We start from the raw sequence: 18,203 nt of genomic DNA, 5'->3' as shown, positions 1-18,203 counted from the left end.
TAGTGAATTATGAGTTTGAAGCCACTAGTAACTCCTCAGGAAAAAGATGAGGCTTCTGCTCCAGTAAAAATGGACAGCCTTGGAAATCCTCAGGCAGTTCTATGTGTCTTATAAGTTTGCTCTGAGTTCAAATTGACTTCTAAAATATGTGAAGATAATGGTTGACCTTTTCCCAAATTTAATAAAAATTATAACTCCAAGAGACCCAAGAAACCCTAACCAGGAGACTCACATGAGAAAAATCACACCAAAACATATAATAATCAAATTTCTAAAAAAGGAAGGATTGAGGAGAAAATTCTTAAAAGTACACAGAAGGAAAAAGCATGTAATACAGAAGAACCATGAAACAGACAACAGATGCCTTCTCCTCAGAAACCATTCAGGCCAGAAGACAATCTAAATTTAAAATACTGAAAGAAAGCAAGTGTGTCAACCTAGATTCTATACCAGTCAAAAGCATCTTTCATCAAGGCGCATGAAATAAACTGTCTCAGATAAACAAAAGCTAAGCAAATCTACTGCTGGCAGACCAACAAGAAAGTTCTTGAGGCAGAAGGAAATTTGGATTGAAATCGGGATCCAGACAAAGAAATGAAGGGAACCAGAAATGCCAAATTTGTGGTTACATATAAATTTTAATTTCAAACATTCAGACTATTTTGGAAAAGAAACAAAATATAAATAAATACATACTTATGTAAATAGGAAATAATTTTAAGCACACAGAAGGTTCTAATTTTCTTAACAGTATCGCTCCAATTCATAGGCTCTAGCCCTTCTTTGGAAATGGTAGACACAAGACTCTATTTGCATGTAACAACTTCTCGGAGGAAAATTTCTCCAGCCTTAAAAACCACTGCAGAACTGGGAAATCTACCAATGTCTATCCACCACCTCAAGGTCAGATTGATTATTTTCTTATTCCCCACATACCCAGCCTTCCAGTAAGTTCTGATAATGCAACTTGCTAGATGTCTCTCAAGTGCATTCACTTCTTTCCATGGCTATTGCTATTCTACTGACCTAAGCCACCATAAACTTTAAGACTACTGCTTCTAAACTGATAACCCTGCTTCTACTCTTAACTGTTTTAGACTACATCTACATAAACTAAAAAAAAACAACAACCCACTGCCCTCAAGTTGATTCCACTTATACTATATACTAATCCTACATAGAGGACCAAGACTGGATGGAAACAGACAACCTCACCATTCTCCCATGGAGCAGTTGGTGGGTTTGAATTGGCAACTTCATTATGGTTGGCAGCCCAACCCACAGCATCATCAGGGACAGATATCTCTAACATGCCCTTAAAATGCTTCCATGACTTCTCATTGGCCTCTAAAAAGGTGACCACTGTCCACTCTCCACCCCGTCCCACACACTCTGCTCTCATTCCTCTACCCACAGAAGCCCCTCAAAGTACGAATGCTACTCCTCGTTTAGGGTCTTCACAGACGCTCTTCCTTCTGCCGATGTTGGTTCTTCTCACTTCCACTAGCACATTTCTACTCTCCCTTCGGGCATGTAAGGGACTGGACTCAAAAGGCAGCAAAGGGGAAGCCAGGATAGAGGTGAGAGGAAATTCCAGAGGGATGAATGCGTCGGAAGAAATCACAGATTAAATCAGACAGAAGACTTGGAGAGAGATTTTGAAGACGACAAAACTGAGGTTATCTGATGTATTGGCATGTCTAAGCTGCCATTTGGATGGCGTGTGAATCAAAGAGCTCGCTCGGAATTCCTCAGGAATGGATCACCATCCTTGCAGGTTTCCAGAGATGAAAACGCCGTGATCTTCAACCTCTTTCGACCTTCAGAAGTATACAGACTAAGTGGAGGGCATGCTGAGAAACAATCATTTCATACTTTTTCAAATCATTTTATTGGGGGCTCGTACAACTCTTATCGCAATCCATACACACATCCATTGTGTCGAGCTCATTTGTACATTTGTTCCCATCATCATTCTCAACTCATTTGCTTTCTACTTGAGCAGTTCCTTGGTAGCAGCTCCTTATTTTTTTCCCTTTCCCACCCCTCTCCCTCACAAACCCTTGATAATTTAGAAATTATTATTATTTTTTCACATCTTACACTGTACGACGTCTCCCTTCACCCACTTTTCTGTTGTCTGTCATCCAGGGAGGGGGTTATATGTAGATCCTTGTGATCTTTCTACACCACCCTCCCTCTAGCCTACCCGTATCGCCACTCTCAGCACCGGTCCTGAGGGGTTCATCTGTCCTGGATTCCCTGTGTTTCCAGTTCTTATCTGTACCAGTGTCTAGCCAGATTTGTAAGGTAGAAGGTTTCTATGATTTTGTAGCAATACTTTTGACTTTTCCTCATATCTTGGATCAAACTGACACCAACTCAGATTAGACAGGCAGTGAGTTTATGTTCAAAGGGGAGGAACAATTTTAAAATGATGGATAAAGAGAGTTGTACAACTCGAAGAACGTAGTCAATGTAAAAACTGATGAACTGGTACACCTGCTGTGTGTACTCTTAACAAGGTAAATATAATTTAGAAAGGATAGAATTCACTTCTTTAGGAAAAATAGCTCATGAAGGGTCTCCAAATTCAACTTCCTCATGCTACATGAAGGCACCACTGCGTTCCACTCAGGTTTTAGAGGCAGACCCCACAGACTAAAAACGCACCTTAGATTCTGACTGTAAGGGGAAATTGATACCAAACTTAACAGAGACATTTTATTTCTTACCTCCTGCTCCTTCCAAAATGCCCCGGACAACTGCCTGAACGCCACTGGGTCTCATCAACCGCTCAGAGAGCAGCTGCCCACAAAGACGCCGAAGCCAAGCTGGGGCCCGAGACCCAAACTGTGTCTTCCCATCTGGGCCGGGCTACAAAAAAGAAGAGAAAATCAAAATTCTACATGTCGATGAAGTAGAAATAACAAGTAGAAAAAATTCTTTCAATGCTGAATCATGGAGTCATTGGCAGCTCACAGTGGGCACACAGACTTGATCATCCGAATGTGAGGCTGGAACACGGGGCGGCAAACTGTGGCTTGTGAGTCACATCTTTCAGTATGTACCTGTGGAGCTGAGGTAAAACTGAAAAAAATTTAAAGGATATTATTCAGGTAATGGTGATTTCATTTGTCTGTGAAAACACATTTACGGCTCTGGAATAATTCTGAAATTGTTGTGAGGGACCGGATTGGCTCTTCCATCTCTAAAGTTTGCTGATCCCTAGACCAGAACACTAATCATGCCATTGCCCATCACTGCAGCTGACTGCATGAATAGTTTCTCAAAGGTTTTAAAGAGCTTTACAGAATTCAAGGGAAAATTCCATGATCGTTCCATCCATTTTCCTACAAACTTTCTGAAACCCACTCGTAGGCGCTTAAAAATCAGTGAGAGAAACATTTAATGCCAACAAGCCTGTCTTCTGGCTCTTTGAAAGAAAATGAACACTTGCTACTTACTAGAGGTTATACTGTGTCCCACTAGGCTAAGTACTTCCCACATAACCTCATAGCGTCGACGTCATGCCCATTTCCTGGGTAAGGAAACGGAGGAATGCAATCCGTTCCAGAGCTCACTGGGGTTGAAGCCAGGTGCGCCCAGCCTACACCTCTGCTTCCTACTACACCCTACAATGCATTCGAGGTCATCTGACAGACTGGACGCCTGAGAAGGGGAGGCCAGGCCTAAGACCCACTGGAGGCTACAGAGAGGAGGAGGAGGAGGAGGACGCCAAGCAGGACGATCCTTGGTACTCAGCGCCAGCAGCTCATTGTATCGGACTGACAGCCAATCCCTTTGGCCCATCACTCTTTGCTCGCCCAGATTCAGAATATCTTACCTATATCACAGAATTAAATATTTCATATAAATAACTGATTTTAAGGAGAAAAAAGAAAGAAACATAGGCTGAGTAAGCTAGAGAGCACTGTTGTTCAAACAAACAGAAAATCCTCAGAAAACAAAGAAAATCCGCAATAAGAGTTGTAGTGTCTTGATCTCATGTACTCCATTTAACGAAGAAGGTCTCCAGATGGTTCTGCCAAATGGTCAAATGTTAGTTTTTAAAATGAGTCTAATGCACCGAGGCAAATCACTGGGGGAGTGTAGCGGAACAGCAAGGGAATGGAGTGGCAAGGTCCCCAGGGAATGCTGAAAGTGGACTTTGGGGCCAGGGCGTGGTGCCCCAACAAACTGGACTGGAAAACGCTCCTAAGGGCCAGCAAACGATCCCTGAACTAACTACAAGCTTTTCTCTTGTGAAAAAAAAAAAAAGTCTAATGTTAGAATGAATATAATGCATATTAAATAAAACTGCTACCAGCCCTTAAAAGTGACCATAATATTACTGCAAAAGCATGAAGATAAAATTGAAATCCCATTAAATTATCTGAAGGGTCAGTGTAAGTTAGTTTTATAGACACCACTTCATGAGCTAAGAGATGACACACGACGCAACTAGACTGTCAAATGGGGAACTGGAGTTATCTAAAGAGCCCTGGTGGTGCAATGGTTAAGCACTTGGTTGCTAACCCAAAGTTCAGCAGTTTGACCCCACCAGCCACTCTATGAGAGGAAGATGGGGGAGTCTGTTTCCATAAAGATTTCCGGCCTTGGTAACCCTATGGGACAGTTCTACTCTGTCCTACAGGGTCGGTATGAGTTAGGATCAAGCCAAGGGCAGTGAGAGCGCGTAGTTACTGAATGTCCCCAGAGGAGAAGCGAGCACATAAGACATTACTATTAATAATTCACCCACAAGAGTGCTTAGGTCTGAATACCTGGGGTGGTCCTCCCTGGAGGATAAGTAACTCTCGGACTGCTAGTGGCTGATACACTTGATCCAAGATGTCCCTCAAGGCCCCCTTACAGAGAGCTCTTTCCTCTTCTTTTAAAACCTGAAAGAAACACACACTTAGCTTTAGTGACACACAACCAGTCATGAGCAGACAATATTTTACGATCCTGCACAAAACACAAACCAGTCATGAGAAGGCAGCACTGGATGGAGATATGTGAAAGGAGGAAGAAAGGAACGCTTCTTCTCTCTCCTGCTTTCCTTCTACATGGAGCATGCTGCAGGACTACAACATCCCAGGCCCTCTCTCCGTCCCCTCATACACTGCACATCGGGACCCAGATGGAGCTTATCTTACTGGTCAGTGTGGAATGCACTCACTGACTGGGCAGTCTGGGCATGCCTGGCTGTTGTTCCTCTTCTCTCGAGTGCACGGTCCGCTCTGGTCTTTCTTGGGGCACATCTTACAGGCATATTGTATCCCCAGTCATGGGACAGAGTGTCCTATAGGGTCGCTATAAGCTGTAATTTTTCAAAGCCCTCAACTCAGTGAGTAGTCTGTCTAGCTCTGAGAGCACTGGGAAGGAGTTCATTTGTCCTCTTAAAGAAGCTACACTTTCAAACTCTGCCTGTAGACTAGTAGAGGTGATGTTTTCATTTGTCCTCTCTTGATTTGTAAGCAATCTTCTCATTGACTCAGAACTTAGGTGAGGAGGAGGGGTGCAATTTGGGGGCCCTCAGGAGCCCCCACTGTTGGAAGTAACTAACCTCACAGTCAAGCAGTGAGGGCCCTGTCCATTATTATCCAGCAAATGAAGAGATGGTACTGCTGAGAGCAGCAGCAGCTTCATTCTGCTGTTTCCCCTTCTGTCAAGTACTTCTCCCGCCGTGGTTTCCCTCTTCTTTTCCCTTTCCTGCCTGGGAAACTGCATCGTGCCAGGTAATAGTCCTGGAGCCTGTTCCTCCAACCGCACCCCCCCGCCCCCCGCCGACTCCCCGGATAATGCAGGCAGGGAGCACTGCTCAAGTGCCCGTCGGCGGTGAGTTCCACGACCACCCAACGCAGATGCTGTTGCTCTCGTTTTATGAAAACCATGGCTCAAAAAAAAGCAGCCCGTGAGTTTCACACAATGCCAAGACCTATACCAAAACCGAACTCACCACCATCAAGTTAAGGCCAGCTCACAGCAATCCCAAAATGACAAGGCAGAACTGCCCTCGTGAGTTTCTGAGACTGTAACTCTTTTTGGAAGTAGAAAGCCCTGTTTTTCCTCCCGAGGAGCAGTTGGTGGTTTTTAACTGCTGACCTTGCAGCTGGCAGCCCAACACATCACCCCCACGCCACAGTGACAGGAAGATGTGGGCAAAATGGACTCTCTGAGCAGGCAAGGGTCTAGCAGCGAACAATCGAAAGTTCTAGCTCCCTTGAAAAGATTTTTTTAGCCCTTGGATAGGCTTTGGCATTCATTAGGAAGACTTTTAATCAGCCATTTTCTAAAGAACTGTCTGACAACACATAAAAACATACACATGTGCACACACAGACACTCAAGGTACCTTGGCTTCTTCCACAGGTTTTAGAGGTTTTCTTTTGGTAGGGCAGAAGCCCAGTTGGCACAATCCTGCTGCAATGTCCCCTAAATGGCGGCAGAAAATCAAGCTACCGAGAGAGGCGTGCTGAGCGATGTTTAGGAGCAGCCGACAGGTGGTGTACAGTCTCCGGGTGACATCCGGAGGCGCATTGACGCATACCACGTCTTGAACAACAGCGCCAAAATCAGTCCTGCACCTCAAAGGGACTCCAACACCAGGCAGGAGATAGGGGCAGATGCCTAGCGTGACCACAAATTGCAAAACCGACTGGACAGTCTTCTGCTGGGAGATACTAAGCGTATCGGGGCTCAGGGCGGGAGCAGCTTCGGGAGTGCTACGGTTGGGTTCACCCGGACGGAAACCTGCTGCAAGGCGGAGCATGGCTTCTTTCAAGCACAAAAGCAACAACAATGTTTGCGACGTAAAAGTCCAGGTGACATCCACAGAGTTTTGCAGACATTCTGCCGTCCCGGCTATTTCATCTCTCAGGTCTTTCAGTGTCTTCCAGTGAGGATCCTTCAGAAACTTTTCCTCCAGAGCAGACAGATTAGATTGTAAGGTAGCCAACAAGACGTCATGTTTTGTGATCTGCAGTGAACTTGAGCCCGATCCTGTTAAAGACGACAAGGAGGTTATCTGCAGGGAAAACAAACTGTACTTCCTTCAGTGTGGAAGGCCTTGCCCCTCCAGTTCATCGCTAGGCCAGTGCTTCTGGAAACCCCCTCCCTACAACCATGCGGTCCCAGGCACCTACCCTGCCCTAGGGCTTTGGGTACAATTGGAACTGTCTCTGACACATAATACAGTCTTCACTTTGCTTATTTCTATTCCTCCTACAAGTTTTCAAGGCAGAGATGTACATGCCTTGGTTCTCTTACAAGGCTGACATTGTAGCCTGAAATGTAAAAACTGAAATTTACGGAAGTCATTCAGTTGAACTGCTCTGGGTATTGGCAACACCACGTGGAACAAATCCAAGTCCCTTCCCTTCTGGGATTTACATTCTAGTGAGGAAGATCACAAAATAGAGTCATGGGTTCAACGGAATTCATTTGTTGCCTCTGGAAAGATCTACCTTGTTTTTCCCCAACAATTCCTAAATGGTCTTTGCTGCCCTCTACTGGAGATGGAGCCCTGACACATCTCGACAGCAGTTGACAAAGTTGACTGACTCCTTCCTGGAAATTCTCTTCTTTGTGCCTTCTGTGACCTCAATGCCCGTTCTGTGTATCTCCTCTGCTGACTTCTTTGCCTCTCTCCAAAAAACAAAACCACTGCCATCGAGTCAGTGCCGACTCAGAGCGACCCCATAGGATCTTTTCCTCTAGCAGATAGCTCCAGAGCATGGTCGTGGACCCCGCATGCTCTTCTAAGACGGTCTTATCAGCCCCGTGTCTTTTAAACCCACCTATAAGTTAGCACAGGAGCCCTGGTGGCACAGTGGCTACTGCTGGGCTGCTAACCCAACATGTCACCAGTGTAAAAGCACTAGCCACTCCGTGGGGAAAAGATGGAGCTTTCTACTCCTCCCAAGAGGTACCGTCTCGGGAACTCACTGGGGCAGTTCCCCACAGGGTTGCTATGAGTCAGCATCAACACAATGACAGAGGGTTTGGTGTTTAGGTTTTGAGATAGGTTAACAATTCCTAAATTCTGGGAGGGAAGATGGGGAGAGAAATGTGGAATTGATCACAATGATCAACATATAACCCCCTCCCAGGGGGGCAGACAACAGAAAAGTGGGTGAAGGGAGACACTGGTCACTGCAAGGCATTAAAAAAAATTATATATTATTAAGGGATCTTGAGGGATGGAGGATGGGGAGGGGGAGAAATGAGCTGATACCAAGGGCTCAAGTAGAAAGAAAATGTTTTGAAAATGATGATGGCAACATATGTATAAATGTGCTTGACACAATGTATTAGGGATTATGATAAGAGCTTTAAGAATCTCCAGTAAAACGATTTAAGAAAAAAAACAATTCCCAAATCATGTCCCTGGTTTATGTCCAGCTCTAAGTCCCAGATACATATTCCCATCTGCTCCCTGGCACTTCCACCTGGATGCTACTTCATGTTGTGTGCCATCGATTTCGACTGGCAGTGTGTCTGTCTATCAAAGTCGACTGGCCCCTTTCCTTACACTGAAATCTCTATGGGAGCTGAGTGCCAGATCTTTTCTCTTGCAGAGATGCCAGTGGCTTCAAACCACCAACCTTTTGGTTAGCAACTAAGTGGCTAGCCAGGCCTCCTTTCCTTAGGCATCTCAAATTCAACATGTGCAAAATAAGAACTCTCAGTTCTCACCATGGCCCCACTTCCTCCTCCAATCCAACATAGCTACTTAACCCAAATCTTCTCTTTTTTTATCGCTGGTATTCACTCCATCACAAGATTTATCATCTTTTCTGCTTCCATATTTCTCAAATTCACCCGCTTTCCTGTATTTTCCTATCACATTCTTTATCTGATCCTTGATTCTCTTTAAGCGGAACTACTGCAGCAGCCTCAGTTCCCCTAACTCTACTCCTCCTCCCCAAAACATACTTCCTACACAGCAGCAAAAGGGCTCTCTGTTCACGCTTAAGAACAAATCTATTTTCCACAGTGCGAAGCTCTCCATGATCTGGTATGCGCTACTTCTCCAGTCTTTCAGCATTCCCCTCATCCCCTAGTACGTCCAACAGGCCAGATTCAAGGTCAACTGTGATTATCTTTTCCACGGAATGCTTTTCCATGTCTTAACACAGTTGGCTCAAACCTAGAGGCTTGTGTTTTTAATATGCTTACAAAAGATTAGACTAAACAGTGGACAATGTAAGATATGAAAATAATAATAATTTATAATTTATCAAGGGTTTATGAGGGAGGGAGGGGGAAAATGACCTGATATCAAGGGCTCAAGTAGAATAAAATATTTTGAAAATGATGATAGTAACATATGTACAAAAGTGCGTTGACACTGAATGGATGGATTGTGATAAGAGCTGTAAGAGCCCCCAATAAAAATGATTTTAAAAAATGATTTCACAAAACAAAAATGTACGGCTCAATGGATTATCAAAAAGGGAACTTGCAACTACAACCCACAAGTAAAGAGGACATTACCGGTCCCAGAAGGATACCTTCCTTTCTCTTTGAGATCATGATCTCCATTTTCCCCATCAAGCCAAAGCCAAAAACCAAACTCACTGCCACCAGTCAATGCCAACTCACAGCCACCCTACAGGACGGGGTAGAACAGCTCCTGTGAATCTCCAAGACTGTAATACTTTTTATGGGAGTGGAAAGCCCCAGCTTTCTCCTCTTTCTGCCAAAGCTAACTACTAATCAGACTTTTAAAGGAATTGCTTTCTTGCTTTTCTTAAGTTTAACACTTAAACATGTGCTCTTAACCACTATAGTTTTTACCTGTTTTTTAAACTTCATGCACATTAAATCTGGATTCTTGTGCTAACACGGTAAGATTCACCAAGACTGCTATGTGTAACTGTGCCTTTGTTCCTTTCTATTGCTATATAGTATTCCAGTGAGTTCATCTCATTTTATATATTCACCACCTAATTTAGTTTATCCATTCAATCCACTGTTGATTATTTATTTGGAGCTATTACACATATTGTCTCTTTTACATTCTTATATGTATCTCTTAATGAAAGTGTGCACACTTTTTTTAAATGTATATACCTCGGTGAAAATGCCAACTCAGAGTATGTAAGAGGTTTCATTTCAATATTATCTCCTAAAAAAACAGCTTTCTTTAACCAATATAAAACCTACCACTCGAATCCCATTGACGTTAATGTCTCTTCTCCAGAGCACTTACCACAATCAGGAATTATTTTGTTTCTTTAATTCTCCACTAGAGTGTAACCTTCATGAGTTTAACCTTCATGAGGTCAAAATTGCACTGAGCAAATTTCCTGCTTTTCCTTGCCTTTTAAAGAGAGGGCTGCCTTAGTAAAGGGAACATTCTAATAGATACCACTGGCCTCTTAAGAACCAGAGGACAGGGCAGTTAGAGCAGGTAGAGAGTAAAAAGAGAATCGCGGAAAGAGCGCTGCTAATCCAAAAGCGGCAGGGAAGAAAGGCCTGGTGATCCTACTTCTGAAAAATCTGCCACTGACAATTTTATAAAGCACAGTTCTACTCTGATCCACCTGGCGTCCCCATGAGAATCCCTACTGGAATTGGGGGTAAATGGGAGCTGGAGGTTGAAGGCTCACAGCAGGGTTTCCTTTCCCGGGGTGAGGAAAAGGTTCAAAAACTGGGCTGCACTGTCATTGAGGGCTGCCTGAACTGTACGTTTTAAACGAGTGAACTGCATGGTATATGTGAACTATGTCTCAATAACTCTCCAAACTCCCTGCCTTCGAGTAGAACCGCCCCTTTGGGTGTGCAAGACAGCGGCTTCTTGGGTCTCAACAGGTGCTGTGAAAAACAAGTGTAGGGAACACGTACACTACTTGGGGGGCCCAAGGCCATACGGTGGGGAGGGGGGGTTGTAAAAGCCTGCCTCTGGGTTTTGAATTCGCGCCTAGCGCCAACCCTCGCCCCTTCCTAATGGGCACATCGCAGGTGCGGGACCCCGGGCCCTCAGAGGGTGGAGACGCCGGTCCGCCGGTTCCCTCCGAGGACAGCCGTGTGCCGGGAGGAAATCGCTACCCGTGGTCGCTTAGCGCAAGGCAACCGCTCGAGAGATGCAGCCTATTCCCAGTTTGCAACGGACCCCATCCCCTCCGGGCACCTCGAGTTTCTCAAGGGTAAAATGAAGCTGCTCAAACACTGGCCGAAGCCCCCTGGAGCGGGGCGGCCTCAGGGCCGCGGGGACCAGGGAGGCCGGAGGCGAGCGCGCGGCGGGAGGAAGGCAGCCGCCTCAGAAGGCTGGCGGCCCCGAGAGGCCACGGTCCGGCGGGGCGCCGAGGTCCGTCTCCTCACCTCCCGGGCTCAGGAGCAGCTTCAGTGCTTCCAAAATCCGCTCCAGACCGCAGGTCTCCAGAGCCCCGCGGCCCCCGGGTTCCCCGTGGGCTGCCATGACTGGAGTGGAAAGCGCCGCCGGCAGGCGCTTCACGTGCTCCAGCGGCTCGCCGCCGCCGCCATGTTGAGTGTGGCGAACGTGCCGGGGCACGTCGGAGGCGGGGCCTCGACGCACGGCGCAGCGGGCCGGGTCGGGAAACGCCCCCTTTTCACGCGTTACTCCGCCCACTCACCTCCCCTGGAACTAAACCATAGGGAGCACAATCTACCTTTACGCGCCGTTTCAGAAACGCAGGATGGTCATCGAACTCCTCTGTAAAAGGGAAAAAAGAGGATATTTATCATAAAAGTACACGGGTTTTCTCAAGAGAGGGGCAGATGCTTGCGCCTACTTAAAATGAATACATTTGGATAAGCAGAACGGTGGCCAACCGAGCCTTGTGGACCTTTCTTAAGCGGCAGGGTGAAATAAAATGTATCTGTCTATGTACAAGCAGGTCTCCACTGTGAATGTAATGGTTACGAATATTTGAGGGGTTCAAGCCGTAAGTTGTCTGAAAGATACGTTGCAGACACGAGTGTTTCTGAGGACCAGTCCTTCGGCACGCCTGCTCTGCCCTCCCGGGCCATCCACAAAGCTCTTAGGCAGTGGTGGCACTCAGTGGCAAATTGATACCTGATTTTTTGTTGTGTTAAAATGGCACTTATTATCAGGGTTCTCTCACCACGGCTGGGCGGCGGCCCAAGTGGAAATCACAAATTCACATTCCTTACTTTTTTAACGTTCATTTTCACAACAGGGTATGCTAAGCCCCTGTAGTAATGTTCATTCTGTCCATAGGTATAAAAAAATTAAATGGAACGGTGCTTGTAGTACATATTTCATTTCATAAAACTCGTATACTCTTGATGAAATACTACATTTTTATTCCCTTGCATATGTGACTTCAGTAAACATATACCGTAAAGAGAAAAGGTGCCAAACAGTCAGAGGGTGACACGCTGTCACTCATTTGTTTTGTGTAACAACCCAACTTTTACAGTCTTGAGATAGTACAAATGAATTATGCAATTGCTGAAAATTGTTCAAAGAGCTAAAAATCGTGTCAGAACAATTGCTGTAAGTTCAGCAGAATTGGAAAGGGGTTTTTCAAAGATGAACATCATATGTTTAGAGAAAATAAGTTGCCTGTTTTTCTTTTTAATAAATCATTTTATTGGGGGCTCTTACAGCTTTTATAACAATCCATACATCAAGCCTGTTTCTAATATATCAAATACAATGACCATTTTTTAATTGACCTATCTCTAAAGGAATGAAATGCTACAGTTACAGTAAAAAGATGGTTAAGAATAAATCACAGTCAATGATGCTTGGATAAAAGCCAAGAATATTGCAAGTGAGAACACCAATCAAGAAGCAATGTGAAAGAAAAAAAAGCAATATGGCATATTTTAAATTAGGGTCTAATTATTTTTTCAAGTTCTTTTTTTTTTCTTTTTAAAATCATTTTATTGAGGGCTCGTACAACTCATCAAAATCCATGTATACATCCATTGTGTCGAACACATTTGTACATTTGTTGCCATCATCTTTCTCAAAACACACATTTGCTTTCTACTTGAGCCCTCGGTATCAGCTCCTCTTTTTTTTCCCTCCCTCCCCCACCCTTCCTCCCTCATGAATGCTTGATAATTTATAAAAAATTTTTTCATGGCTTACACTGATCCATGTCTCCTTTCACCCACTTTTTTGTTGCCTATCACCCTGGGAAGGGGTTATGTGTAGATCATTGTGATGGGTTCCCCATTCTTTTATTTTATTTTTTTGTTAATTTTAACAATTTATTGGGGCTCATACAATTCTTTTCACAGTTCATATATATACATACATCAATTGTATAAAGCACATCTGTACAGTCTTTGCCCTAATCATTTTTTTCTCTTTTCTTCTTTTACATTTTATTAGGGACTCATACAACTCTTACCACAATCCATACATATACATACATCAATTGTATAAAGCACATCCATACATTCCCTGCCCCAATCATTCTCAAGGCATTTGCTCTCCACTTAAGCCCCTTGCATCAGGTCCTCTTTTTTTTCCCCCTTTTTTCAAGTTCTTATTTAGTATTTTTTCATTAACATTTTTGAACTTTATAACATGATCTGGTTTTGTGTACCTCTTTCATTGTTCTGATTTAAGTATTAACCGTATGAAATAATAGACTGCATTTCAGTGTATCTTTTTGTATGACTTAAAATGGTCATTAGAACAGTGTAAACCCCTCCCTCTGGACTTTAAAATTCACTGCCAGAGCCCAGCACCAAGGTCCCCAGTTCCTTGGGGCCTCTGCGGGGCTTGTTGGCTTGTTGAACACAGCTCAGGTGTCCATGTTAGACCCTACACCCTCCTGAGAGTGGAGACACCAATCTGATTAGTTTAGCTGGGGACTACCCACTGTGAACCTCCATTTCCTCAGAGGACTGCAGCGTGAATGAATTATTAATTGGAATAATCGCTTGAATATTTACCACTGACTGCTCTTAGGTCCTTATACCAAGTTCATGCTGCTGGACGTTTTGGGGAACAAAATGTGTTCCACCTGCAAGTTTGGTCTTTGAATTCTCTCGGCATCAGGAGGGGCCCTGGAAGGCCAAGATCTCCACACAACCCCAAGCAGCAACCACCTGGCCCCTCTCAGCATAGGAGTGCACACACCCCACAGGGAGGAGTCGGGGCCCCTGGTGGAGGGCACTGGGTCACACTGGGCAGAGAACTCCAGGGTTCTGGCACCTGGAGGAGCCCTGATGACCCAGTGGGTTAAGCGGTGCCCAGGAAATGAAAGCTGGAAGTTCAAACCAACCAGTAGGTCTGCAGGAGATGATGTGATCTGCTCCCACAGAAACGCAGTCTCCAAACCCTGCACAGTTCGCATGGGGTCACTCCGAGTCGGAATCCACTCGAGGGAGTGGGTTTCATGCTTTTCATTTGAGTACCTGGAGAAAGGGTCCTAGTGAGGCAAGATAAGCCCCCGCCTGCTAGAAAAAAGGGTGGTGGTTTGGAGCTCACCCCTAGCCCTGCAAGAGAATGAGGTGGCCAGCAGTTCGCATCTATACCACCTGCGGCCCGCCTGCCGAGGACATTCATTCAGCCCACGGGTGTTTTTGCCCCGTTTATTCTTTTACTTCAAAATAAGATATATGCAGTGTGCATAGGAATTTATTGGGTTTTTTTTAAACTATAGTCCGGCCCTCTAACAGGTCTGAGGGACAGTGAACTGGCCCCATTTAAAAACGTTGAGGACCCCTGGCTCAGATGTTTACCCTGGGAACCCTGAGGGGGCAGTGGTATGACCTACAGCAGAGGTGCTCCACCTTCCTCAGGCCGTGACCCTTTAAGACAGTGCCTCGTGTGGTGGTGACCCCCAACCATAACATTTTCATTGCTACTTTGTAACTGTCATTTTGCTGCTGTTATGAATCGCCATGTCAATATCTGATATGCAAGGTGTATTTTCATTGTTACAAATTGAACATCATGAAAGCATAGTGATTCATCACAAAAAACCATGTCTTTATCTATTGTGAAATATTTCTAATGACAAATCAATGAAATTTTGTCTTGAAGCATGGTGTAGTATGGGGTAACAGTCTTCACACCAGGTACTCCTAGGTGGATGTAATTTATATGCATTGGGAGGACCGCCTGGAAACAATGGATAGAGGAGCCGTGTCTCGGTTCCTAAGACCATGGGAAACACTTGTTTCACAGAGACCCCTGTGAAAGGGTCTTTCAACCCCAGGTTGGGAACCGCTGATCTAAGGTGGCTGCTGCCTCTCTGCAGAGAGCCATGTTTGTGCAGACTCTCACACAGAAGTCTGTGTTCATGTAGCGTGTGTTCCACTGACTTGAAGTCAGCCAACAAGGAGTCCGTTCTTAGAGACTTGAGGGACAGCAGCTGACCAAGTCATCAAAGCTGAGTAGCCTCCGGGCGTGGAACCAAGAACTAATCGGGATAATGGCCTTCAGTAAGCACCCTTTTCACATGGGCTGCTTTTGTAGGGAGAGAGAAGAGTTGGGGCTTTCTACTCCCATGAGGAGTTACAATCTCAGAAACCTACTTGGGCAGTTCTACCCTGCCCTACATATGGGTGGCTATGAATTGGCATCGACTCGAGAAGTTTTTCAGTTTCTGGGAGGGGAGTTAGTCATATTGCTCTCAAGAGCTCAGCAATGTCAGCTATAAAAGAGATACATCATAGTACCAGTGTGTGGCAGTTCCATAATCTGTCAATTTGAGGGAAGGGGTGGAGTCTAGCCTGTCAATCAGGTCACAGCCAATGAGGCTGCATGATCTTCTATGGATTCTGGGAACTCCTGCCTTTCTTCCTGGAGGTGGGACACACTCTCCTTGCGAGAAACCTTCCTGTTGACAAGCCACATGAAACTACACTGATGGAGCCAGACAGAGTTCTGGAACTGGAGAAACCATGTGAAGCCCCATGCCAGCACTAAGATGCTTCCACCACCACTGGATCCACAAGATTTTCCACCCACTAGCCTGTGATCTTCCTGCATTTGATGTCCTTGAATCTGTTGCATGAGTCTGAAGAGGAATTCATAGACTGGTATTGGACATATGGACTAATATCGAACATATGGACTTGATCTGGACTGGGTTGGGATGTTTTCTTTATTTCACCTCAATATCTGATAGCATGTTTTCTTTTTTTAGCATGTTTCCTTAATATACAATTACTCTTTGATATAAAGCTCTTTCTTATACACATGTCTATGAATTTGTTTCTCTAGTCAATCCAGACTAACACATTATATTTCTCCCCACCATCCCTTTTCACAAGTAAAATACTGCCAAAACATGTTAAAATTGAAAAACATTTTTGAAAGGGAAATAACCCACCTAGAATATTAACTAGAACACTTTCTGGGGTATGAACAACAGAAACATGGGTGAAGAAAGACAGCAGATGGTGTGAAATATAAAAATTAAAGTAATTTATAAATTCTGAAGGGTTCAGGAGGAGAAAAAAGAGGAACTGATACCAAGGACTCAAGTAAAAAGAAAATGTTTTGAAAATGATGATGGCAACCTATGTACAAATGTGCTTGATACAATAGATGAACGGATTGTTATATGAGATGTAATAGCCCCCAATGAAGTGATTTATTAAAATAAAAACACTTTTCATTGCAGGTTCAGGCAGTCCCCGGGTTACGTCAGACACAAGCAAAGTCCCACTCACCCTTCCATGTTTTGTACATTTGCTATTCCTTTGAACGAATGAATCAAACCCTCCTCACCACCCATCCATCCCCATCATCTTTAATTGCTGCCTGTGCAGGTTTTAAATCACTGAAGAGAGCCTGAGCCTTTTCTTGTACTAAAATAAGGCCAAGCCACCTGATGTGACGTACCTACAAACACAGCTAGGAAGGATCTTATTTGTAACCTATGGACTGCCTGTGGTAAGAGACGATGCTTCAATTCCATGTGGGAACAAGCCCTTCGTGAAAAGTTATCCTGACCTTCTTCACAAGATCATTTTGAGATCTTAAACATTTAGTGAAACGAATGCAAAGCATTCTGTGGGAAAAACTCCCCACTGAGATTTTCTAAGGCCTGGGACAAAAATACAAGTGGAAGCTCCGGCACTAAGTCTAAATATTTCCATTATAAATCAAACATAAAACCCCAAAACAAGCCCACTGCTGTGGGGTTCAGTCAACCTCATAGCAACCCTAGTAAGTCTTCCAAGAGCAACACACACACACACACACACACACACCCTCCTGCAAACAAACAAAAAGCCCCGCCATCAACAAGATTCAGTCACAGCAACCCAGTGTAAGGTTTCTGAAGCCAACTCCCAGCCTCCCATGTACAATATAGAAATAAGTGGCCCATCCATTTGCTAGTATCCTCAACACAGGGGCTTCTGTGCTCACATGACTGTTTTTTTGTTTTGTCGTGCCTCACGTCTTCCTATGCAGTCTTAGCCAGCCAGCCTTCAAAGCCAACCTCAAGAAACAACACAAATATTTAACATACACCTATCTATGAAGCACTTGTGTTATGGTGGGCACTACCAGGAGTTGGAGTCCCTTAGTGGGCATGCATCAGCATCAATTGGATGGTAGCTGGTTTGGTTACATAAAACGTGATTGAAAAAAAAAAACACCTTGATTGAAGTTGCTCATGCCTAACACTAAAAATATCTAACAGCACTATAATAGTGGGTTGCATGTTGAGCTGTTACCCCCAAGGTTAGTAGTTTGAACCAGTCATGCCTTGGGAGAAAGATGTATCTGTTTGTTCCCGTAAAGATGTAAAACTTCAGAAATCCTAGGGAGTTCTACCGTCCTATTGAATCCTATAGAATCACACTGAGCCGGAAACAACTCAATGACAATGGATTAGTCATATGTCAGGCATTCTTCCAAATGCTTGATATAAATAAACTCATTTAGTATCTACAGCCACCCTGCGAGGTAGGCACATTCTCCTTATTTTATAGATCTGTATGGAAACTTGCCAAAGCTCAAACCTAGGGGCATTTTCTTAGAGGAATGATGCTCCCCTACCCATGGATCTGAACCTAATAAAACTTCAAAAGATGCTGTTGTTCAGATTGTGCTTTTACAGCCTCCAGCAAAAAGAAGTTACAGGTGTCTACCAGTTTCTCAACAGTGGTAGCACTGACATTTGGGGCTGAATGGATCTTTGCCATGGGGACAGTCTTGTGTGTTGATGTTAAGCAATACCCTTGGTCTTGACCAGATGACAGTTGACTGTAACACTCCT

At 44.5% G+C, this 18,203-nt stretch overlaps 1 protein-coding gene across 2 annotated transcripts in view; it reads right to left on the bottom strand.

Annotated features, from left to right (window-relative positions):
* TANGO6 (transport and golgi organization 6 homolog) overlaps nucleotides 1-11,488 on the bottom strand; it is a 196,287-nt gene extending 184,799 nt beyond the window's left edge. For both annotated transcript variants that reach the window (XM_075537016.1, XM_075537015.1), the window contains exons 1-4: nucleotides 11,335-11,488; nucleotides 6,362-7,008; nucleotides 4,788-4,904; nucleotides 2,736-2,877 (exon numbers count right to left, since the gene is read on the bottom strand). In XM_075537016.1, coding sequence (XP_075393131.1) covers nucleotides 2,736-2,877; nucleotides 4,788-4,904; nucleotides 6,362-7,008; nucleotides 11,335-11,431 — 1,003 coding nt within the window. In that variant the 5' untranslated portion in view covers nucleotides 11,432-11,488. The remainder of the gene's footprint in view (nucleotides 1-2,735; nucleotides 2,878-4,787; nucleotides 4,905-6,361; nucleotides 7,009-11,334) is intronic.
* Nucleotides 11,489-18,203: the final 6,715 nt, after the last annotated feature.

Source organism: Tenrec ecaudatus, chromosome 18, assembly GCF_050624435.1.
Source record: "Tenrec ecaudatus isolate mTenEca1 chromosome 18, mTenEca1.hap1, whole genome shotgun sequence".
Taxonomy (NCBI): Eukaryota; Metazoa; Chordata; class Mammalia; order Afrosoricida; family Tenrecidae; genus Tenrec; species Tenrec ecaudatus.
This window is presented reverse-complemented; position numbering and strand designations above follow the sequence as displayed.